At 44.8% G+C, this 25329-nt stretch overlaps 1 protein-coding gene across 1 annotated transcript in view; it reads right to left on the bottom strand.

The window, feature by feature from the left end:
- Armc2 (armadillo repeat containing 2) overlaps positions 1 to 25329 on the bottom strand; it is a 144783-nt gene that overhangs the window by 48346 nt on the left and 71108 nt on the right. The window contains exons 8-9 of the mRNA XM_045154897.1: positions 24067 to 24169; positions 21632 to 21855 (exon numbers count right to left, since the gene is read on the bottom strand). Of these exons, the coding sequence (XP_045010832.1) occupies positions 21632 to 21855; positions 24067 to 24169 (327 nt within the window). The remainder of the gene's footprint in view (positions 1 to 21631; positions 21856 to 24066; positions 24170 to 25329) is intronic.

Genomic DNA, 25329 nt, shown 5'->3' on the forward strand with positions numbered 1-25329 from the left:
CTTTGGAGACTTTGGGTATGCATTACCCTATGACCCATAAAGTCCATTTTCAACTGCCTATCCTAGAAAAATACTTGCATGTTTGCATCAGAAGTCACGTCATAGGGCTGGGGACTTGCTTACAAAGACTTCCCGCATAGGTTTAAGTCCCTAGCATCCATGTAAAGCTGGATGCTAAACAGTGCATGCCTCTGGTTCATCTGCAGTAGAAGACCTCTCTCATACACAGAGGTACATGCATACATAAATAAATAATTTTTTAAAAAAGATCTTTTATGCATGTTCTTTATTTTAAAAAATTGGGACAGTAGAATTTTGGAAATGATTAAAATAGCCATCAACAGAGGAAATATCTTAAAAATGTGGCATATTCACATTGGAATACATGTCCCACAGCAGTTAAAATGAATGCATTCATTCTGTGCCATCTGGGCAGATAGAATGAGCATATCATTAGGTATAACAAGAAAATTGAGTGTTAGTACAACATAATAAAATTTATGTGAAAACATATGTGTTAGAATATATTTTAATTATCTTTAGCTGAGAGAGGAAATGAATGAAGATGGGTAAAGTAGGGCCTCCTGCTGCTGCAAACAAACTCCAGATGCCTCGACTACTTTGTGCATCTAGCTTTATGTGGGTTCTGGGGAATCGAATCTAGGCCATCAGGCTTTGCAAACAAGGGCTGTTGGCCAATAAGCAATATCTCCAGCCCAGGATATACTTTTAAAATATTAAGGGCTGGAGAGATGGCTTAGCGGCTAAGTGCTTGCCTGTGAAGCCTAAGGACCCCGGTTCGAGGCTCGGTTCACCAGGTCCCACGTTAGCCAGATGCACAAGGGCGCGCACGCGTCTGGAGTTCGTTTGCAGAGGCTGGAGGCCCTGGTGCGCCCATTCTCTCTCTCTCCCTCTATCTGTCTTTCTCTCTGTGTCTGTCACTCTCAAAATAAATAAATTAAAAAAAAATATTAAGCCACTCATAGTGGCACATGCCTGCAAGCTCCTGACTTGGGAGACTGAGGCAGGAGGACTGCCATGAGTTTGAGAATGGTTTGTGCTACACAGTAAGACCTTATCTCAAAAAATTAGTAAAAAATATTACAGGATTGTTTTGCATGTGTATGTGTAAATATATTCATGTCCCACTCTAAATTCTTATAAGTAGCAATAAATAATGATGGTGCCAAGAGATATTTCAGTCTTTCCATCTCATTCTCTTCTAAGAGGCAACTATTGAGATCTTACAAATTTATTTTGTTGAACAAATTTGAGGAGCTGAAGAAATGACTTAGTGATTACTAAGGGCTCATGTTAGACTCTCCTGATCCCACGTAGGCCAGACACACAAGGTAATACAAATACACAAGGCTGCAATGTGCACAAGATGGCATGCCTGTCTGGAGTTTGATTTCAATGGTCAGAGGCCTTGGCATGCCAATTCTTATGCTCTCTTACACATTTTTTTCTCTCTCAAAAAAAAAAAAAAAATACAAAAGAAAAGGGAAAAAACCGGGCATGGTGGCACATGCCTTTAATCCCAGCACTCTGGAGGTAGAGGTAAGTGGATCGCTGTGAGTTAGAGGCCACCCTGAGACTAAATAGTGAATTCCAGGTCAGCCTGGGCTACAGTGAAATCCTATCTTGAAAAAAAAATACACACACAAAAATTTTTTGAAGTAGGGTCTCACTCTAGCCCAGGCTGACCTGGAATTCACTATCAAGACTCAGGACGGCCTCGAACTCACAACAATCCTCCTACCTCTACCTCCCGAGTGCTGGGATTAAAAGCGTGCGCCACCATGCTAAGCAATTTTTTTTTTTTTTAATTTCAGGAAAACTGTCTACTTTCAGCCTTTGCTTGAGAGTCTGGAAGGAAACAATAGAGTCCATTTGTAAACATGTTACTGCTGTTATTGACCAATTGTACTCTAGTCTACAGTGTGATCTTTCACAGACAAGCTTCTGGTTAACAGTCACTCAGTGGGCTGGAGAGATGGCTTAGTGGTTAAGGCACTTGCTGGCAAAGCCAAAGGACCCAGGTTCAATTCCTCAGTACCCACATAAAGCCAGATACACAAGATGGTGCATGTGTCTGGAGTTTTTTTTACAGTGGCAAGAGGCCCTGGTGTACCCATTCTCTATCTACCTGCCTCTTTCTCTTATATATATATATACACATACATACACATACATATATGTATGTATGTATATATTTTAAGAGTCACTCAGTCCCATGGTACTTAACCTTCCCAGAGCACATTTTTCTCATGGGCAGATGGGTGGGGCTGATTCCCTTCTGCCTTAAAGACTCAATAGGATAAGTTCTATAACTGGCACGCCCAGTGCCTGTCACCCAATGGTGCTCAGAGTGGTGAACCTGCCCTTTGCTATGGAAACTCACTCATCAAATACAGAAGAGAAAGCACAGGCTTAGAGCTGAGTAGCAGACATTCATGTCCCAAATCTCCCCCTTGTTATGTGATGGGGCAGTCACTCCTGACTCCACTCTCTCAAATCCTCATCTGTGAAATGGGGCTACTGCCCTGCTCGCTTTCAAGGTGGTGGTGTGTGCCAATGAGAAATCATCACTATAGCCATAGTTAATAGACTTTCAAAAACAGTCTATGGGGCTGGAGAGATGGCTCAGAGTTAAGGCACTTGTTTGCAAAGTCTAACGACCTGGGTTCAATTCCCCAGGACCCACATAAAGCCACAGGCTACTGCCAAGTATCTGGAGTTTATTTGCAGTGGTAGGAGACCCTGGTGTATCTATTCTCTCTCTGCCTCTTTCTCTCTGTCCCTGTCCTGTCACTCTCATAAATAAATAAATAAATAAATAAATAAATAAATAAATAAATAAATAAGAAACCTTAAAAAAAGTTTATGATAGCTGAGTATGGTGGTTCATGCCTGTAATCCCAGCACTTGGTAGGTTCGATGCAGAGGGTTCAGAAGTTCAAAGCCAGTCTAGACTATAATAAGACAATATCTCAAACAATGGCAACACCCCAATAAACAGAAATCAATGAAATGAATTGTATTCTTTTTTAAATTTTTTTGTTTATTTTTACTTGTTTATTTGAGAATGACAGACACAGAGAGAAAGGCAGAGAAAGAGAGAGAGAGAATGGGCACAGCATGGCCTCCAGCCGCTGCAAATGAACTCCAGACACGTGTGCCCCCTTGTGCGTCTGGCTAACGCGGGTCCTAGGGAATCGAGCCTCGAACCGGGGTCCTTAGGCTTCACAGGCAAGCACTGAACCGCTAAGCCATCTCTCCAGCCCATGAATTGTATTCGTAATGAGTGTTTTTGCAACAACAGAAATACTTTGTAAGTTAAAATATAAATGATTACCTTGAAAACAGTGCAAATTTAAAAAATGTTTCAAATAAATTTGTAGTTGATTCAATGATAAATAAATCAATCAGTAAATTCTTCCTTGAAAGCCTCAGTGTCACAAGCATTGGTGGGAAGTAAGCCACATGTGCATACCACTTGCAAATGGGGCTACAAGGTTGCCTGGTAAGCTCAGAAGCATGGGGCCTCTGAGAAGACAAATGGTCCGAGGAATTCCAGGTCATTGCTGCCATGAAACGGAAACTTTGAGTCATCTGAGTCGGCTCCACCAGGTCTCCTTCTGAGACAGCCCAGGCCTGGCTGACGGGTCACCTTAATCCAAAGGATGACTCACCCACTCTCCTCCAGGGGACCAGAGTGAAGTGCATGAGTGACTTCTCCAAACCCTGGGCAGGCAGGGCCCACAGGAGCTCATGGAACACCCATTTCAGCTGTTTTTCCTTGTCCCCCAGGACACTCGAACCACAGTCATGTTGCTGTCCTCCTGTGCCCTCATGAAAGGGACACTGTCAGGGGAAGGGACAAGTTTTCCTAGGAGCTCTTCTTCTTTTATTCTTGGTGTGTGTGTGTGTGTGTGTGTTCGCGCGTGCACTGTGGAGTGTGTTAGGTGCATGCAGATGCTTATACCCCATGCATAAGTGTGCAGAGGTCAGAGGAGACCACTGTGTTCTCTGTGCTCATCTGCATGCTTTCTAGACTGTTTTCAGCCAGCAAGCCCTAGCAATTCTCCAGTCTCTGGTCCCTGTGGGTCTGGGTTACAGATGTGTATAGCCATGCCCAGCTTTTTATGTGGGTGCGGGGGAACCAAACTCAGGCCCTCTCAGACCTCATATTTGCATGGCAAGTGCAATTCCTCAGCACCCTCATAAAACTGGGTGCATATGTCTACAGTTGGTTTGTAGTGACCAGAGAGCCTGATGCACATACAAATACCCAGAGCCATCTCCTCAGCCCTGGAACATGCATTTTTAAAAATTAATTAATTTATTTATTGAGGTAGGATTTCACTCTAGCTCAGGCTGACCTGGAATTCACTTTATAGTGTCAGGGTGGCCTTGAGTTTACACCAATCCTCCTACCTCTGCCGCCTGAGTGCTGGGATTAAAGGTGTGCACTACCATGCCCGGCTTTTATTTTTTAAGAGAGAGAGAATGGGCATGTCAGGGCCTCTTAGCCACTGCAAATGAACTCCAATTGTATGTACCGCCTTGTGCATCTGGTTTATGTGGGTACTAGGGAATTGAAACTGGGTTCTTAGGCTTTGCAGGCAAGTGCTGAATTGCTAAGTCATCTCTCCAGCCTGGAACTTGTATTTCTTGTCTCAACCTCTATTTCTCCCTTTTAATTCTTTTGCTCATCTCATTAGAAAAACTTAAGACAAGGCTGGAGAGATGGTTTAGCAGTTAAGGCACTTGTCTGCAAAGCTTAAGGACCCAGGTTCAATTCCCCAATACCCACATAAAGCCAAATGCACAAGGTGGCACATGAGTCTGGAGTTCATTTGCAGTGGCTAGAGTCCTTGGCACATCCATTGTTTTTCTCTTTCTTTGCCCACCCCCTCAAATAAATACTGAAAATAAAAACAAGAAAAAGACAAACTTAAGACAGTTAAAACTCTTCTGCCCCCCAAATACATTTTTTTGATAACTTTTTTTTTTTTTTTTTGGTTTTTCGAGGTAGGGTCTTACTCTGTTCCAGGCTGACCTGGAATTAACTCTGTAGTCTCAGGGTGGCCTTGAACTCAAGGTAATCCTCCTACCTCTGCCTCCCGAGTGCTGGGATTAAAGGCATGCGACACCACACCCGGTGCCCCAAATACATTTTTTTAATGGTCCAGGGACCTGGCATGGTGGTACATACCAGTACTCCCAGTATGGTGAGGCTGAGGCAGGAAGATTGTGAGTTTGATGTCAGCTTGGGCTAAACAGTAAGTTGGCGCCACCTTGGCTACATAATGAGAGCCTGTCTCAAGATGAAATCTCAAATCAGGAGCACAAGTACACACATTAATATGGTTTATGTCATCTGACCTGGATCCCTACTTACTAACCATACTACACTGTATGGCGTACACATAGTTGAGTAAGATATGATATCTTGCATATTTCTGAATTTAGCAACTGTGGAGCAGGTAGAAAAACATGCACTTAATTTATGCCATACACTTAAAAACTACCTAGTAACCCCTCAGTACTTGACATCACTGTCACCCCAGTGGCTCAAGCCTCTAGTATCCTTAGATCCTATCTTTCTGCTCTCTGTCACCTGAAGCCATGGTGGCTTGTGTCCACTGCTCCCCGGGTAAGAGTCCAAACCCTGACCATGTCATGTCAGGCCTCCTGACATGGTTGCTTCCATCCAGTCACACCTCATCTCCTGCTACTGGCCCGCCCTCCCTGGCCGGCTGCATGCTCTGCCTGTCACTCTTCAGGCACCGCAGATGTGTCTGTCTGCTTTTCACCACTGGATGCCAGGGTCCCAGGCTAGTGCCTGACATGACCAGCTCCACAGGAAAGACTGAACATTAACAGAAAGGCTTGGGTGTCCTGAGTGACTAAGGGAACCTCTCTGAGGAAGGTGGGCTTCAAGAAAGTAATTTTTAAAAAAATACCAGATGAAGGAGAAAAAAAAAGAAAAAGGACATTCTAACAATTCCCTGTGTGTTTCTTTTCTGTTCCATCTCAAGCAAGATCGCAAGCAGCTCCTTCCCAGGCTCCCACATTCACTCCCCTCCCCTTCCTACGTCTTCTACCTCCTCCACCTGCCGCAGACTCCCTGCAACCTCACCCTCTGCGCATGCTCTATGGCCCCTGTGTGGGCGCCTTCACCGACACCCCTGCCCACTTCACTCCGTCCCCAGGGCCGCTCACTGCTGCTGGGGCCTCACAAAACCCACTGTTGCCTGTTCAAAGGCCTCCTCCCATGTCCCAGGGCCAAGGACCACATCCATATCCTAAAGACCCTCAGCCAACCCCCCAAGCTCATCCCCTGCACCCCCATCTTCCTCCCTCCTCCCCACATACTGTCCTCTTGCCCTCAGATCCCATGCCTTTGAAGAGGCCACTTCCTCCACTGAGAATCCGCGGCTGCCCTGTAAGCCCCTCCCGGCGCTCTCCCGTTCATGTGCAGAATCCAGCTCTGGCTGCTTCTCTGGACAGACTGGTCAGTGATTGGTCAATGACTCCTCTCCAGGGTCAACTACCACCCTTTCAAGCCACTCCCCGTGCCACCACAGGCCCATATAAACACTGCTTCCACGTCCCTCCTCTCCCAGGCCAAGCTATTTTTTTAAATTTTATTTATTTATTTGAGAAAGAGAGGAAGAGGGAACGAGAGAGAGAGAGAGAGAGAATGGGCATGCCAGGGCCTCCAGCTACTGTAAGTAAACTCCAGATGTGAGCATCCCTTGTGCATCTGGCTTATGTGTGTCCTAGAGAGTTGAACTGGGATCCTTTGGCTTTGCAGGCAAATGCCTTACTGCTAAGCCATCTCTCCAGCCAGCTATTTCTTTTCTTCTTCTTCTTCTTTTTTTTTTTTTTTTGAGGTAGGGTCTCACTCTAGGCCAGGCTGACCTGGAATTCACTATTTAGTCTCAGGGTGGCCTTGAACTCATGGCGATCCTCCTACCTCTGCCTTCCGAGTGTTGGGATTAAAGGTGCGCACCACCACACTAGGCAGCCAGCTATTTCTTATTCTCTGTCAACTCACAGGCAATAAAACGTGCAAGGAAAAAGCTCTTACAGTATTCACTGCTGGGTGGCTGTATGGACAAAACCCAGTGGGAGAAAGGGAAGGTGGAGTGGGAAGAAGAAAAGAAGAAACAAGGGGCAGGGCGAGAAGCAAAGGTTTTTCTTTTAAGATACTTAAAGCAAGTGGGGAGGGCCATGATGACCCATGACTATAATCCCAGCATTTGGGCGGCAGAAGCAGGAAGATCAGGAGTTCAAGGTCATCCTCTGGTACACAATGAGGTTGAGGCCAGCCTGGGCTACATAAGAATCTTTTTAAAAAAAAATAATGGGTGTGGTGGTGCCAATTATCTCTCTCTCTCTCAAATTAAAAAAAAATACCCATGTCTTAAAACATGAAGACCCTGGAACTATGGAGATAATACAGTGATTAAAGGTGCTTGCTTGCAAAGTCTGTAGGCTGGGTTCAATTCCTCAGTGCCCACATAAAGCTGGGTGCATATGTCTATAGTTTGTAGGAGCAAGAGAGCCTGATACACACCCACACGTATACACACACTGTATAAATAAATAAAATTTATAAATATATTAGAACCCGAACAGCTCATAACGAAGAATCAGTGGCTGGGGCTCTGGGCCGGAAATCACTATGTGTGGGGGGCACAAGGAAGGGAGGGAGCGCTGCTCTGTGGATGGGAGCCCACGAACACCACCCACTTCCAGGGGCTCGTTCTTCCCTTTATACTCTTCCTCACAGTCCTCAGTCCCCAGGGGGCTAACAGATTTTGCCCTAAGGGAAAGCAGCCATCTGTACTGTCCCAGCAGAGAGCAGCCATGGCTTGTAGCCCACCGGAACTCTCACTTAGAAACAGTGGATATGAAACAAGGGCCTGGGGAGATGGCTTAGTGGTAAAGGGTGCTTAACTGCAAAATCTGCGGTCTAGGGTTCATTTCCCCAGCCACCCACATAAAGCCAGAAAGGCGTTCGATTGCAGCAGCAACAACACACACACGTGCACGCATGCACATGAACACATGAAAATAAGTACATAAATACATTTAGTAAGAAAAGAGGGGCTAGCCAGGCATGGTGGCGCACACCTTTAGCCCCACCACTTGGGAGGCAGAGGTAGGAGGCTCGCCATGAGTTCGAGGCCACCCTGAGACTACATAGTGAATTCCAGGTCAGCCTGGGCTAGAGTGAGATCCTACCTCAAAAAACAAAAACAGGGCTGGAGAGATGGCTTAGCGGTTAAGCGCTTGCCTGTGAAGCCTAAGGACCCCGGTTCGAGGCTCGGTTCCCCAGGTCCCACGTTAGCCAGATGCACAAGGGGGTGCATACATCTGGAGTTCGTTTGCAGAGGCTGGAAGCCCTGGCACGCCCATTCCTTCTCTCTCCCTCTATCTGTCTTTCTCTCTGTGTCTGTCACTCTCAAATAAATAAATAAATAATTTTAAAAAAATTAAAAACAAAAAAACAAAAAAAAGAGGGGCTAGAGAGATGGCTTAATGGTTAAGACACTTGCCTTCAAAGCCAAAGGACCCAAGTTCAATTCCCCAGGACCCACATAAAAAGCCAGATGCACAAGGCGGTGCATGTGTCTGGAGTTCATTCACAGCAGTTGAATGCCCTGGCATACCCATATTCTGTTTCTCTCTCTCTCTTTTAGATAAAAAAAAAAATGTATCAAAAAGAAGAAAAACAGAGGAGGGCATGGTGGTGTACTCCTTTAATCCCAGCACTTGGGAAGCAGAGGTAGGAGGACTGCCATGAGTTCAAGACCACCCTGAGACTACATAGTGAATTCCAGGTCAGCCTGAGCTAGAGTGAGACCCTACCTCGAAAAACCAAAAAGAAAAGAAAAGAAAAAACACCTCCTAGCCTGGTGGTGCATGCCTTTAATTAATCCCAGCACTCAGAAGGATTGCTGTGAGTTCAAGACCACCCTGAGACTATATAGTGAATTCCAGGTCAGCTGGGCTAAAGAAAGATCCTATCTTGGAAAACCAAAAAAACGAGAGAAAAAAGAAAGAAATACCTGAGGTAAAACAAGCTGTGACTCCAGAAACTCCACCTTCAGGCATGACATTGTCCTTTGAAGGATCACTCAATTGCAAAAACCAGCTTTCAAAGAAACCTTTAGGGCTGAAGAGATGGGTCAGCAGTTAAGGCGTTTGCCTGCAAAGCCTAACAATCAGGGTTCAATTCCCCAGTACCCGCATAAAGCCAGATGCATGCATCTGGAGTTTGCAGTGGCTGAAGGCCTTGACACACCCATATTCTCTCTCTCTCTGTCTCCTCTCTCCCCCTTGCAAATAAATAAGAAGAGAAACCTTTCGGCATAATGCAATTGAAATCTACCACCAAGTACTCTAGAGATAATGATAAGGCTTCAACCAAAATCAGCAGGAAGATTTATTTGTTGATTTATTGTATGTGTGTGTGTTATCCGTGTTATGTATGCATATTTGTATGTGTACAGGCACACATGTATATGAGGGTGCACATGTCCGTGTGAGGTAAGGGTGTGGAGACCGGAGGTCAGTATCAGGTGTCTTCCTCAATCACTCTCTACTGTATTTTTTGAGACAGGGCTTCTTGTTGGACCTAGAAGTCACTAGTCTGAGTAGACTAGATGACCAGCAATGCCCAGGGAGTCCTTGTCTCCACCCACCCAGCACAGAACTTACACGCATGGCTTTAACATGGGTGCTGGGGATCCAACTTAGGTCTTCATGCTTATGCGGCAAGCACCGTGCTGACCGACCCATCTCCTCTGCTTTCAGCTCCGTGTATTTCTTTATTAAAATATGTTTTATTTATTTGTACACACCCATGAGAGAGAGAGAGAGAATGGATGTGCAAGGGCCTCTTGCTGCCACAAGTAAACTCCTGACACATGGGCTATTTTGTGCATCTGGATTTACGTGAGATCTGGGGAACTGAACCGGGGCTTTGCAGGTTTTGCAAGCAAGCACCTTTATCCACAGAGCCGTCTCCCCAGCCCTTTGTTTTTATACATCCATGGTGTTGGTGCCAATGAGCTAGCAGGCTGCTTCATAGGCTGCAAAGCTATCTCTTGAGCTGTATCTCATTTGGACCCTAAAACAACCCCAGGAAGAAGATAGGAAAGGTATTATGTACCCAAGTTTTTTTTTGTTTTTTTTTTTCTGTTTGGTTTTTGAGGTAGGGTCTCACTCTAGCCCAGGCTGACCTGGAATTCACTTTGTAGTCTCAGCGTGGCCTCAAACTCATGGCAATCCTCCTACCTCTGCCTCCCGAGTGCTGGGATTAAAGGCATGCGCCACCACGCCCAGCTGTACCCCAGTTTTTGAGATGAGGAAACTAAAGTACAGAAAGTCTAGGAGCTTCTAGGTTGCTGGGGCTTTGGACTTGTGAGTTCTTGTCTACTGCTTCTCCTTTCCCTTGGCATCTTCCTCTAGACCCATGCTTCCCATTTCCCAATCAGCTGGAACACCCGCAGCCCAAGTCCCTCGTGCTTGGCTCAGCTGCCAACTGCAGAATGTCCGCTTCCCACTGACAATGGGAGAGGAAACGCAGTCTCCGGAGACCACAGACACCACCGCACAGACACCACCGCACAGACACCACCGCACGATGGAAAAACAAAGCCCCACCATTTTCCAACCTCAACTCAAGCCATCTCCTCTATTAATAAAAGCACATTCATTTTGTTGGGTTTATGCCCAACTGAGACCACATGCATGTCCCAATCCAAGCCTATGTGATAACCCAAGAGGTTTCCCATTGTCTCACATAGGAGAACAGTCTGGCTGACATGTAAGAAACCAATTAAGGGGCTGGAGAGATGGTTTAGCGGTTAAGCGCTTGCCTGTGAAGCCTAAAGACCCCGGTTCGAGGCTCGGTTCCCCAGGTCCCACGTTAGCCAGATGCACAAGGGGGCGCATGCGTCTGGAGTTCGTTTGCAGAGGCTGGAAGCCCTGGCGCGCCCTCTCTCTCTCTGCCTCTATCTGTCCTTTTCTCTGTGTCTGTCACTCTCAAATAAAATAAATTTAAAAAAAAATTAAAAAAAAAAGAAAAGAAACCAATGAAGATATCATTGTACACACAAAACTGAAAGAACCAAAATTTTCTAAGAAATTTTTGGCATTTACGAACGCATATGCATTCGAGTAGACAATTGATTCATTATCCTCCCCCCACCTCCACCTCTGGGGTGTCTTTCTTCAGCAAGAAATGGTTTATCCTCAACTGCCCCTCCCCAATGTCCTACGTTGAGGTTCTAATATGTGACATTTCTTCAGTGCCACAACAAATATGTCTATAGTAGAGTGAAGAGACGAGGCTAAGCAAACGTGACTATGATAGGGGAAAGCAGCTGGCTGTCTCTGGAAGCAGTGGGATACTCATTTCCCACCATTGAGCTTCCTTGCTGCATAATGCTCCCCGCCACACGCCACTCCTCGCTTCCTCATTGGTGAGTCTGGGATCGGACCAAGCGTCACAGCTCAGCATTGCCCTTTCCTGGCCACTCTTCTCCCTTCCTCTTATATAAATCAGCTGCCGTCACATTGGGGAAGTCAATGACATTTGAGGACTGGGGATTAGGAAACAAGCTGCTTTCATCTATGAGCTCATCTCCCAACCCTGGTGGCAGTCCTTCACCCTCCACAGTACCTCGTTTCCAGGTTCAAAACCCAAGGCATCACATGCTTAGGGACTCTGGGTGTTCCACAGTTTCAATTCTGCTGTCCTTGCAGAATCACAGACAAGTGAGAGTTGTCCACAGGAAACTCCTTCCCAAAGCAGGGCAGAGCATGGAGAAGGAGGAAAGCCTGGGCTCTGAATGCCTGTTTTCTCATGCCCAGTGAGTGGGTGGCCACTTACCATGCTGGATACGATATTCTTTTACGGGAAGGAAAGTTCATGAGTACAAAATAGTTGTCCTCTTCCCATTAACAAATAAATCATTTTAATCATTAACAAATTAGCAAGCCTGGTAACTGATACAATGGATTGTGACCACCTCCCCCGCCAAAACAAAGGTTTCATCAATCTTCAGAATCAATATGCTAAGCAAAAAAAGCCAGATAGATACTGTCTAGTCAGCTGTCCTATGCCCTAATAATTTTCTGGTATTAACAATTTCCTATAGTTATGTAAGATGTCACCCCTGGGAGAAGCTGAATGCTGGCTATGTGGGACCTCTGTGTAAAATTTTTGCAAAATCTTGTGCATTGATACTAAGTTAAAAATAAGTTCTAAAAAAGGTCCAGGCATACCAAAACAGTACAAACTGTACATCCATTTCTCTTAGGTTTCAGAACAGGCCGAGCTCACCTATGGTGAAAAGATCAGTAAAAGGGGTCCCTCTGGGATACGAGACGGGGGTTGATGTTAGCAACTGGAGGAAATTTGTGAGGGGACAGAAATCCCCTAGAGCTTGAAAAGGGTATGAGCCACATGGCTGCCTGCCAGTGTCAAACTCGCTAACCACGGAAGATGTGAACAGCACTGCCTGAACATGACACCTCAGCCTGAACTCCTCACTGCACACACGTTACACCTCAGCCTGAACTCCTCACTGCACGTACAGTACACCCCAGCCTAAGCACCTCACTGCACATACACTACACCTCAGCCAGAACTCCTCACTGCACGAACATTACACCTCAGACAGAACCTGAACTCCTCACTGCACATACACTACGTTCAGGCTGAGGTGTAGTGTACGTGCAGTGAGGAGTTCAGGCTGGGGTGTACTGTACGTGCAGTGAGGAGTTCAGGCTGAGGTGTAATATACGTGCAGTGAGGAGTTCAGGCTGAGGTGTAATGTATGTGCAGTGAGGAGTTCTGGCTGAGGTGTAGTGTACATGCAGTGAGGAGTTCTAGATGAGGTGTAGTGTACTTGCAGTGAGGAGTTCAGGCTGAGGTGTAATATATGTGCAGTGAGGAGTTCTGGCTGAGGTGTAGTGTATGTGCAGTGAGGAGTTCTGGCTGAGGTGTAGTGTATGTGCAGTGAGGAGTTCTGGCTGAGGTGTAGTGTATGTGCAGTGAGGAGTTCAGGCTGAGGTGTAATGTACGTGTAGTGAGGAGTTCTGGCTGAGGTGTAGTGTATATGCAGTGAGGAGTTCTGGCTGAGGTGTACTGTACATGCAGTGAGGAGTTCAGGCTGAGGTGTAATGTACGTGCAGTGAGGAGTTCAGGCTGAGGTGTACTGTACATGCAGTGAGGAGTTCAGGCTGAGGTGTAGTGTACGTGCAGTGAGGAGTTCAGGCTGAGGTGTAGTGTACGTGCAGTGAGGAGGTCAGGCTGAGGTGTAGTGTACGTGCAGTGAGGAGTTCAGGCTGTGGTGTAATGTATGTGCAGTGAGGAGTTCAGGCTGAGGTGTAGTGTACGTGCAGTGAGGAGGTCAGGCTGAGGTGTAGTGTACGTGCAGTGAGGAGTTCAGGCTGTGGTGTAATGTATGTGCAGTGAGGAGTTCAGGCTGAGGTGTAGTATATGTGCAGTGAGGAGTTCAGGCTGAGGTGTAATGTATATGCAGTGAGGAGTTCAGGCTGAGGTGTACTGTACATGCAGTGAGGAGTTCAGGCTGAGGTGTAGTGTACGTGCAGTGAGGAGTTCAGGCTGAGTAGTGGTGTACGTGCAGTGAGGAGTTCAGGCTGAGTAGTGGTGTACGTGCAGTGAGGAGTTCTGGCTGAGGTGTCATGTACATGCAGTGAGGAGGTCAGGCTGAGGTATAGTGTACGTGCAGTGAGGTGCTTAGGCTGGGGTGTACTGTACGTGCAGTGAGGAGTTCAGGCTGAGGTGTAATGTACGTGCAGTGAGGAGGTCAGGCTGAGGTGTAGTGTACGTGCAGTGAGGAGTTCAGGCTGAGGTGTATTATATGTGCAGTGAGGAGTTCTGGCTGAGGTGTGGTGTATGTGCAGTGAGGAGTTCTGGATGAGGTGTAGTGTACTTGCAGTGAGGAGTTCTGGCTGAAGTGTAGTATATGTGCAGTGAAGAGTTCAGGCTGAGGTGTAGTATATGTGCAGTGAGGAGTTCCGGCTGAGGTGTAGTGTACATGCAGTGAGGAGTTCAGGCTGAGGTGTAATGTACGTGCAGTGAGGAGTTCTGGCTGAGGTGTAGTGTATATGCAGTGAGGAGTTCTGGCTGAGGTGTACTGTACATGCAGTGAGGAGGTCAGGCTGAGGTGTAGTGTACGTGCAGTGAGGAGTTCAGGCTGAGGTGTAATGTACGTGCAGTGAGGAGGTCAGGCTGAGGTGTAGTGTACGTGCAGTAAGGAGTTCAGGCTGAGGTGTAGTGTACGTGCAGTGAGGAGTTCTGGCTGAGGTGTAGTGTACATACAGTGAGGAGTTCAGGCTGAGGTATAGTGTACGTGAATGAACAGGCAGTTCTTTAGACTGGCTGGTGTCATCAGGAGGTTCTACAGACTTGTTGGTATGAACAGGCAGTTCTATAGACTGGTTGGTATTAACAGGAGGTTCTACAGACTGGCTGGTATGAAGAGGTGGTTTTACAGACTTGCTGGTATGAGTGGTGTGAGTGAACAGGTGGTTCTACAGACTGGCTGGTGTGAACAAGTGGTTCTACACAGTGGCTGTATAGGCAATTCTGCAGACTTGCTGGTGAACAGGAGGTTCTATAGACTGGCTAGTGTGAGTGAACAGGTGGTTCTACAGACTGACTGGTATGAACAGACAGTTCTACAGACTCACTGATGTGAGTGAACAGGCAGTTCTACAGACTGGCTGGTGAAAAGCCAGTCTCTGACAGACACACTGAGCAGAGATCCTCATCATTCTTGCAGCTTTCGTGTTGCTCACATTTTATCATTCATATCATACAAAACAGCTTTTATTTCATGATTTTGTTTGTTTTAAGGCAGGGTCTCACTCAAATCCAGGCTGACATGGAACTCTCTCTATCGTCCCAGGCTGGCCTCGAACTCAGAGTACTCCTGCTACCTCTGCCTCCCAAGTGCTGGGACTAAAGATGTGCACCACCATGCCTGGATTTTTTCATGATTTTTTTTAAAGTTATTTGTTTGAGAGATCTTGCTATGTTGCCCAGGCTGACCTTAAACTTACGATCTTCCTGCCTCAGTATTTCCAAGTGGAGGGATTAGCATGGGCCACCACACCCATTCTCTCTTTTTGCTAAATTAAATATGAGAAACTCCAGTTTAGGGGAATCTGCAATGACAAAGCCTTGATAAAAACCCTGTTTCCTTCCTGCCTAAATCTGCTGACACATACCCAATGACAGCTGACACAGAGACAGCCAATAAGCACAGCCTGGGTACAGTCTGAGGGGCAGCAACAAGAAGCTCCCCTTTCTCTGGCTGGTCAGGGGTGTGGCATGCTGGATGTGGTTCAAACAGGGGGCTCTGCCCACAGTCTGATCCTAGCAGGTTGGGAGGAAGGCTCTGGAGGTAATGTCTAAGGGACCTGCGGGGAGGGAGGCCGCATGAAGGCAGTTCTACAGCGCCCCCTAGAGGAAAAGGGGTGAATTCTCAGACTGACTGAGTCAGTTTACCCCCCACGCTCCCCAGGATGCTGAACTGGGGAGGAGGGAGAGGGAAGAAAAAGCAGAGGGACAGAGGAAGCAATGCTGAGAGCTTATTAGAACATCCATCAGAGACCCCATTTCTGGTGCTTACTGGTACATCAGTCAGAGCCTCATTTCTTCCTTTTCATTTTTGAGACAGGGTTTTGCCATGTAGCCCAGGTTGGTTTTGTTTGTTGGTTTTCTTTTTAATTTTTTAAAAAATATTTTATTTTATTTTTTATTTATTTAAGAGATACAGAAAGAGGGAGAGAAACCAGACATGGTGCATACCTTTAATCCCAGTACTCAGGAGACAGAGGTAAGAAGATCCTCATGAGTTCAAGGCCACCCTGAGACTACATAGTGAATTCCTGGTCAGCCTAAGCTAGAGTGAGACCCTGCCTCAAGAAAAACAAAAAGAAAGGAAGGAAGGAAGGAAGGGAGGGAGGGAGGGAGGGAGGGAGGGAGGGAGGGAAGGGAAGGAAGGAAGGAAGGAAGGAAGGAAGGAAGGAAGGAAGGAAGGAAGGAAGGGAGGGGGAGGGAAGGAGGGAGGGAAGGAGGGAGAAAGAAAGAAGGAAGGAAGAAAAGAAAAAAAGAGGGGGGAGAGAGAGAAAGAGAAAGAGAGGGTGGGGGGTAGAGAGAGAGAGAATGGGCATGCCAGGGCCTCTAGCCTTTGCAAATGAACTCCAGACGCATAAGCCACCTTGTGCATCTGGCTTACGTGGGTATGGAGAATCAAACCTGGGTCCTTAGCCTTTGCAGACAAGCACCTTAAACACTAAGCAATCTGTCTGGCCCTGGTTGGTTTTTTTTGAGGCAGGGTCTCATGTACCTTGGGCCTCAGAGTCAGTATGTAGATGAGGATGGCTTTGGAGTCCCAACCTTCCTGCCAGGGAGCGCTGGGATTATAAGAGTGTGCCACCACCCCAAGTTTGCAGGCTAGCCTTGAACTCACAAACCATCTGCATCAGCCTCTAGTATTTACAGGCCAGCACCACAAAACCTAGCTAGAGGACACTGTGGTGGTTTGATTCAGGTGTCTCCTATAAACTTTTGTGTTCTGAATGCTAGGTCCCCAGTTTATGGCAATTTGAGATTTGGAACCTGGTTGGAGGTGTGTTATTGGAGATGGGCTTATGGGTTATAGCTGGCTTCTCCTTGCCAGTGTTTGCCACACTATCTTGCTGCTATTTCTACCTGATGTTGGCTAGGAGGTGATGTCCAGCCTCTGGCTCATGCCACTTTTTCTCTTGCCATCATGGAGTTTCCCCTTGAGTGTGTAAACCAAAATGAACTCTTTCCTCCTATGAGGTGCTTTTGCTCAGGTGCTTTGTGATAGCATCCAGAAGGTGACTGCAACATGCCCTTTCCCGACTTGACAGATATTTGGTCATAGTAACAATCAGTGCTCCTTTATAGCAACTGATTTTATTCATATAATATAAAGTGATATACTAGCAAGTTTGAAAGAGCTTTTTCAAGCAGACAAGAATGCTATATGTAGTTACAAATTTTTTTACAGTGGGGCCAGATGTGGAGGTATATAACTGTAACCCCAGTACTCAGGAGGGTGAGGCAGAAAGATCATGATTTTTGAAGCTAGATGGGTTACAAAGTCCATGTCACAAAAGAAAAACAACCTTTTTTTAAACCACATTAGGGAGATGGCCCAGCAGTTAAAAATACTTGCTTGCAAAGGCTGTCAGCTAGGGTTTGATTCCCCAGATACACAAAGTAGCATATTTGTCTGGAGTTGGTTTACAGCAGCTAGAGGCCCTAGCACACCCATACACACAGAGTCTCTCAAATAAATTTTAAAAAATATTTTTAGGGCTGGAGAAATAAATGGCTTAAGTGGTTAAGTGCTTGCCTGTGAAGCCTAAAAATGCAAGTTCGAATCTCCAGGTCCCACGTAGCCAGATGCACAGTGATGCAAGGGTGCAATGTCATACATGCACACAAAGGGGCACACATGTCTGGAGTTCATTTGCAATGGTTGAAGGGCATGATGCACCCATTCACTCTTGCTTGCTCTCTCTCTCAAAAATAAATAATAAAATAAATCAATTTTTAATTTATTTATTAGAGAGAATGGAGGCATCAGGGTTTCCTTGTGCATCTGGTTTACGTGGTTACTGAGGCATCGAATCTGGGTCCTTGGGCTTCACAGGCAAGCACCTTAACTGCTAAGCCATCCCTCCTGCCAGAAATAAAAATATTTTTAAAACTAAGGTGGCATATATATTTCAATATGGGGAAGGTTAAGACTTGGTAGTATATCCTTATCACATCTATTTAAAAAATAAAATAAGTCTATAGAGTCAATGCAAGAATTGTTTCGCTGATCCATTTTTTTAAACCCATGATTATATTAAAAAGTACTTACACATGCTTGGTATCGTGGCTCATGCCTCTAATTCCAGCACTCAGGAGACTGATGTAGGAGACTGTCCTGAGTTCAAGGCCAGCCTGGCCCTCAGAGTGACTTCTAGGTCAGCCTGAGATAGAGTGATCCAGACTAACCATGCCTCAAAACAATTGCTAAACATATCTGTGTGGACAGCATTAGCTGACTGAATACAGGACTAGGAGAAACAAAAAGAGAAGGAGATGGCAGGAAAAAAAAAAAAAACCTCACTATTAAAAATACAGATTCTAGGTCTGGAGAAATGCCTTAGTGTTAAGGCACTTGCCTGCAAAGCCAAATGACTCAGGTTTGAGTCCCCAGGACCCATGTAAGCCAGATGCACAAGGGGGCACAGGCATCTGGAGTTCCTTTGCAGTGGCTGGAGGCCCTGGTGCGCCCATTCTCTCTCTCTCTCTGCATATATTTCTCTCTCAAATAAATAAAGAAAAATAAAATATTTTTAAAATACAAAGTCTATAATAAAAATGGAGAATTATATACAATTATATATAAAGCTATATCTAAATAGATGTGTATACAGATTTTTCCAAAGTGTTGGAGGTATGTCAGGGTACCTTAAACTAAAAATATTTCAGGTGCCTTTTTCTTTCTTTTTTTTTTGAGATAGGGTCTTGCTATGTGGCCCAGGCTGGCCTTGAGCCCATGATCCTCCAGCCTTAGCCTCTCAAGTGCTAGAATGACCAATGTTCACTACTGTGCCTGAGTTAGGTGATTTTTATACTTGTCTTAATACTTGCCTACATTTTAAAAAGAATTATCATCAGGCTAGAGAGATGGCTTAGTAGTTAAGGCCCTTGCCTATAAAGCCTAACAACCCAGGTTCAATTCCCTAGTACCCACATAAAACCAGATGCACAAAGTGGCACATGAATCTGGAGTTCATTTGCAGTGGGTAGAGGCATGCCCATTCTGTCTGTCTCTCTTCTCTCTATCTCTCTCTACTTACAAATAAATAAATTTTGAAAAGAATTATAATCACTACATAATCAGAAATAATTTATCAATAAAGAAAAAGTCTGAATGAATCAAAATCTTAATGCAAGAAAATGTTTCCTAAACCTCCTTGACCAAAACAATATCAAGGCAATAGAATTTTGCATCGTTTATGACCAAAAGAGATTTTTACAATCTTCTTCAGACCAAAATCTAAAATTAATAATCATTATAAATATCTTAAGAATCTTACAGTGTGTAAATTTAACTTTTTAACTTTTAAAATTTTATTTGAGAGAGAGAGAGAAAGAGGCAGATAGAGAAAGAATGGGTGTGCCAGGGACTCCAGCCACTGCAAACAAACTCCAGACACATGTGCCACCTTGTGCATCTGGCTTTTATGGGTCCTGGGGAATGAAACCTGGGTCCTTTGGTTTTGCAGACATGTGCCTTAACCACTAAGCCCTCAATTTAACTTTTAACATCCTTTCCTGGTGGCTTGCAACATTCTACATGTGCAATCAATCCTCATTCACTGACAAACACATTTCAAATCCCTTGAGTTATTATACCAAGATACTATTTGACATACAAATGCTATTAAAAGTAAAATTGCCTATGAAAAAAACTGAGACCCAAAGCAACCTTGGTGAAAATAATTTGACTGTGAAATTTAATCTGTCTTGTGAGCAGTAATAAAATTCTAAGAGAACAAATTTTTTTTTCCTGCTCTGGTCATATGAATTGCGTCTGGTTTTGTTACCTGAGTTCCTGTGGTCTCAGAGCTTGGCCTTAGCCACATAGCCTAAGACAGCTCTCCACGTATCATTAACATCTGTTCATCACTGCTGACAGAAGCCTGGACCTCAGCAGCCAGTATCAAAAACAACCCCCAGGCCAGGCCTGTCTGCATCTGCCTGCTCAAATTCTGACCATAACATGTAACTGTTTTGCAGAGAAGTGGAACTTTTTCAGGTCTGCCTTCCATCCTTCTCCTCCCATCCAGCCCTACCCTCCTTCCTTTCCTCCCTTTCTCCCTCCCTCCCTCCCTTTTTTTTCTTTCAGTGCTGGGGATTGAACTCAGGGACTCGCACATGCTAGGCAACCCTTCTACTACTAAGTTATGTCCCAAGCCCTCTTCTGACTCTCTATTTTGAAACAGAGTCTTTCTCAGTTGCTGAGGTTGGCTTTGAACTCACTCTAGCCCAGGCAGGCCTTTGAACATGGGCTCCTCCTGCCTCAGCTTTGTGAGTAGCTAAGGTGATAAGCCTGCACCACAAGCCCTGGCTCAGACCTGCCTGCCTTCCTTTTTCCCTCCCTCTCTTCTTTCCTTTCTTCTTTCTTCTTCTACTTTATTTCAGACAGGCTTTCATGTAACCTCAAACTCACTAGATAGCTAAGGAAATGCCTTCTATGTTCATCCCACATGGAACAGCTCCTATTAACGCTTGGGACTCAAAGGAGAAAGAAAAACAGTTCTGGGCTGGAGAGATGGCTTAGTGGTTAAGCGCTTACCTGTGAAGCCTAAGGACCCCGGTTCGAGGCTCGGTTCCCCAGGTCCCACGTTAGCCAGATGCACAAGGGGGCGCACGCGTCTGGAGTTCATTTGCAGAGGCTGGAAGCCCTGGCGCGCCCATTCTCTCTCTCTCCCTCTACCTGTCTTTCTCTCTGTGTCTGTCGCTCTCAAATAAATAAATTTTAAAAAATTAAAAAAAAAAAAAGAAAAACAGTTCTGACAATCTACCAAGTCCTCCGAATGTTCCAGTCACTGTACTGAGCAGAAGCCACGCCCCTGCTTTAAGATGGGGAAAACCAAAACCAAGTAACTTGCCCAAGGCCAGAAAGCTGAAAACTCTAGACATAGGATTTGAACCCAGGCAGGCGGGCCCCACGCTCATGCCCACCCCGCCATGGCCACACACACAGTGGCAGTGAATTCGAAGCCTGTCTCTCCCTCAGAACCCACAGGAAACATCCCTGCAAGCTTTTCTCCATCCTATGGATCTAGCTACATTTTTTTTTTTTTCTTCTCTAGAATTAAAGTTACACTCTGCAGTATTTGTGGAGGCAGCTTCGCCCCTGGCCATGACCCAGGGAGAGTGGACCAGTGTCTTTGGAAGGCCATTAGTTGAAAACTACCTTGCTGGATTTCAAAGGTTTTTTTTTTTTTTTTTTTTTTTTTTTTAGGACAGATATAGATTAAAGCAAAGTTTTCAAACTGTTATGTTACTCACAAAAGAGAAAAATATAAGTATAACCTTGGCCTTACACATTATGGAAGTTGTTTTAGTTTGTCTCTTTGCTTGCTGGATATTTTTGTTTGTTTGAGACAGGATCTCATTTAACCCTTGGTCTCACTCTGTAGCCAAGTGTGACCTTGAGGTCCCAAGTCTCTTGCCTCCATCTCCCAAGTACTAGCTAGGATTGCAAGCATGTGCACCTGGTTTCTTTGTAGGGCAGTGGAAACAGTTGTCTGCCAACTATGTGGAGGGCTGTGCCAACAGCCATGAAGAAGCCATGCCAGGGCATGCATGCACTGGGCAGAGGTGGGACAGGGGTTGTGGCTCTTGAACCCTGAGGCCTTGGGCCCCACCTGGTACAGAGGTTTCTCATCTGTTAATTCTTTCAAATGGTAACTGCTAGAAAACTAATTTTATGCAGCTAACCTTTTCACAGAAAATACTTACCTGGACTAACAAGTGGCCCGAATTAGGCAAACATGTGCCACATTTCTCAGTGCTGTCGTTCATTTGCTTTACCAGATTCATCAGTATTTCCACAGCCCCTTTGCTGATCATTTCGTGAAGAAATCTTGGATTTCCGGAAATGAACTTGAGAGCCCCCACGCAGTACAAGAAGGCTTCAGTGTTTGTTTGCAGGTCTTCACTTCTCAGCACCTCTAATAACGATGCTGCCAAAAAGATGGATTTCTGTCAATGTCTAAGTGCCACAATCAGACAGAAATACCAAATGTGATGTTCACATACAGCTTGTCAGAGATGTTCACCCAAAGCTACAATGCAAATACTTGTTAAAGGTTAATCAAGTCAAGAAAATTTGTTTGTCACCATGACAAATCCCTGTAGTACTGAGGACAGCAAAAGAATGGGGTTATTTGGGCTGGGGAGGTAGCTTAGTGGTTAAAGCTTTTGCCTGTGAAGCCCAAGGACCCCGGTTCAATTCTCCAGTACCCATGTAAGCCAGATGCACAGGTGATACCTGCATCTGGAGTTCGTTTGCAGCAGCTGGAAGCCCTGGTGCATCTATTCTCTCTCTGTCTCAAATAAATAAATAAATATTGGTAAAAATAAAGCTGACTTAAAATAAGATGAGGTTATTTATATACAAAGTAAGAAAGTATTCTTTTAATTAATCTCTTGCCTCTATGGTCCTAGCCCTCTTACTAATATTTACCAGTCTTTATTTTCACTTATAAAAATGTCCAAGTTGGGCTGGAGAGATGGCTTAGTGGTTAAGCGCTTGCCTATGAAACCTAAGGACCCCGGTTCAAGGCTCGGTTCCCCAGGTCCCACGTTAGCCAGATGCACAAGGGGGCGCACACGTCTGGAGTTTGTTTGCAAAGGCTGGAAGCCCTGGCGCACCCATTCTCTCTCTCTCCCTCAATCTGTCTTTCTCTCTTTGTCTGTCGCTCTCAAATAAATAAATAAAATTTTTTTTAAAAATGTCCAAGTTATTATAAAATACTAATAATTAAAACAATCTAAGAGTTAAATTTCAACACTTCTTGAAGAATGTTTTGTTGCTCTATTAATGGAAAATATATCGTGACAGGAACTTTAAAGGTATCTCAATTGTTAAGGGAGGGGATAATTTGAACGTGATAGCCACTGTCCCCCAAAACAACTGTAGCTAGGCCTGGTGGCACATAAATGTAATTCCAGCACCTGGGAGGCTAAGGCAGGAGAAGCACATTGAGCTTAAGGCCAGCTTGGGCTTGGCTGGGCTATATAGTGAGATCTTGTCTAAAAACAATAATAGCAATGTTCACACAAATATGCAGCTATTTGGTTTTAGGAAACATCAAGGTGACAGGAGTTTATGATGTATATCTCGTATGTTATAACAATGTCAAAATGGCCACTTACTTGCCAGATTCTTCATTTTCAGCCTATAAGTCTCAGTTAACTGATTCAATGTTAGATATTTCTCTTAGCCCTAGTTTTGACCTTGTCTGCTGAAATTAAAAAAAAAAAAAAAAGATGCAGAGATCATTTGTCCTGTTTCCCAAAAAGGATGTAGTGTTTCCCATGCTGTCTTCTTGGTGTGTGAACAATGTTAATTCTTAAGATTTTTACTTAGGTGGTTATGCAAGTTTCTTCAGTATCTAGGGGTATGTTTAGAATTAGGCATTAATAGCTAGGTAGTTAGAATGTATAAAACATCTGCAGCCATATCTCTGAAATGTTTTGATGTGAGATTTCTGTAACAGTTACAGATGCCATTCACCCCTATTCTACTCATCCCTGCTATATCTATCAAGAGACGAGAACTTTGGATCGCATCAAACTTGTAGGTGTGTTTTTGTCTGATCAGCATGGGAGCTTTAACCTGCTTCACTTCCAACCTGGATCTGTTCACCCCCTCCTTAGGCATCCAGGTGATCTCCCACTCCCAGAAGGTCACTGTATTGATGCCAAACTTAGTGCAGACATCAGGTCAGCATAGTACGCTGCTGCCCAGAACTGGACTCAAGCAATCCTCTGGCCTCAGCTTCCCAAGTAGCTAGGACTACAGGCATACACCAGACTAGAGGGGGGTGTGTGTGTGTGTGTGTGTGTGTGTGTGTGTGTGTGTGTGTGTATTTTTTCCAATAGGCTATCCCTGGGTAGAAGATAAGTTTTTACATAGCACTTTGCCAAGACATATGTTGCTAGACATTACAAGAACAAAACAAAGCTCAACCTGTCACACTAGACTCCAGATGATGGGCTGAGTGGAACCCGGAGACAAGGAGAGCAGCAGAAGGCAGCCCCAGAACTTCCTCACTGCACAGAAAAGAAAGTGGCCCCATTCCTCTCTCTCACTTCTCGTTTTCCTCTCCAAACTTTTCACTTGTGCTCCAGTACAGCTTTTGCCCAATGCAGTGCTGTGGGACACTCACCCAGAATGTCATCACTGTGAATCAGAGCATCATTCTTCTCATCCCGACTGATTTTAAATATAAGCTTGCAGACATTAAGAAGATTGTTTCTGCTCACTTTCAGCTGCAAGGGAAGAAAAACCATTTCTATTGCAGATGAAATAAGACATGCCAGGTTTTTAAAATCACAAGCACCCTCATTAAAATTTCATCAGGAGTATTTGAAACTTCACTGAAAGCTCTAAAGAAATATCTCTGAGGGCGGGCTGGGGAGATGGCTGGATAGTTAATGGCACTTGCTTGCAAAGCCTCTGGTTCGGGTTTGAGAGCCCAGTACCCAGTTAAAGCCAGTTGCACAAAGTGGCACATGCATCTGGAGTTCAGCTGCAATGGCAAGATACCCTGGTATGCCCATTTTCTTTCTCTCCCCCCCCATGTGTGTGATTGTGTGTGATCACAAATAAATATATAAAAATACTGAAAAAAAAGAAACATTTGAAAAGTTTAGGCCACATATGTGGAGCTGCAATATTTAATTAACTGAACTATCCTAAATATAATGTGGATGATCTTTAGAGTAACAGTATTTCAATATAAGTATTTACTTGTCACTGTGAAATGGTTTGTATTTAAAGTTATTAGTTACTTTCAAAAAAGCTAACGAGAAAGGAACAGATAGGGACAACGTTCGTAAATTTAATTAGATGGAACATTGCTTTAAAACACAAAAGTAATGGCTGGAGAGATGGCTTAGCAGTTAAGATGCTTGCCTATAAAACCTAAGAACCCAGATTTGACTTCCCAGGACCCACGTAAGCCAGATGCACAGGTAGTGCATGCTTCTGGAGTTCATTTGCAGTGGCTGGAGGCCCTGGAGCATCCATTCTCTTTCTTTCCCTCTCCATCTCTTTATCTCTATATCTCTCTCAAATAAATAAAAATGAATAATGAAAAGCAAAACACAAAGTAAAGGAAGATGGATATCCATATTTCAGGTTAAACTCATTTAGAAAAGAATTCAGTGGGCTTGGTGGCACACGCCTTCAATCCCAGCACTCAGAGAGACAGAGGTAGGAAGATCACCATGAGTTCGAGGCCACCTTGAGACTCCAGGTCAGCCTGGACTAGAGTGAGACCCTACCTTGAAAAACCAAAAAAAAAAAAAAAGACAGGATCCATACTGGGAGTGAAGGAATGGGAGAAATATGCCCCCTCTTCCATGTATAGAAAAGAAAATTTAAAAGTAATACTTTTGGTTAGATTATATCTCCATTTACATTTCAG

This window comes from Jaculus jaculus, chromosome 7 (genome assembly GCF_020740685.1).
Source record: "Jaculus jaculus isolate mJacJac1 chromosome 7, mJacJac1.mat.Y.cur, whole genome shotgun sequence".
Lineage (NCBI taxonomy): Eukaryota > Metazoa > Chordata > Mammalia > Rodentia > Dipodidae > Jaculus > Jaculus jaculus.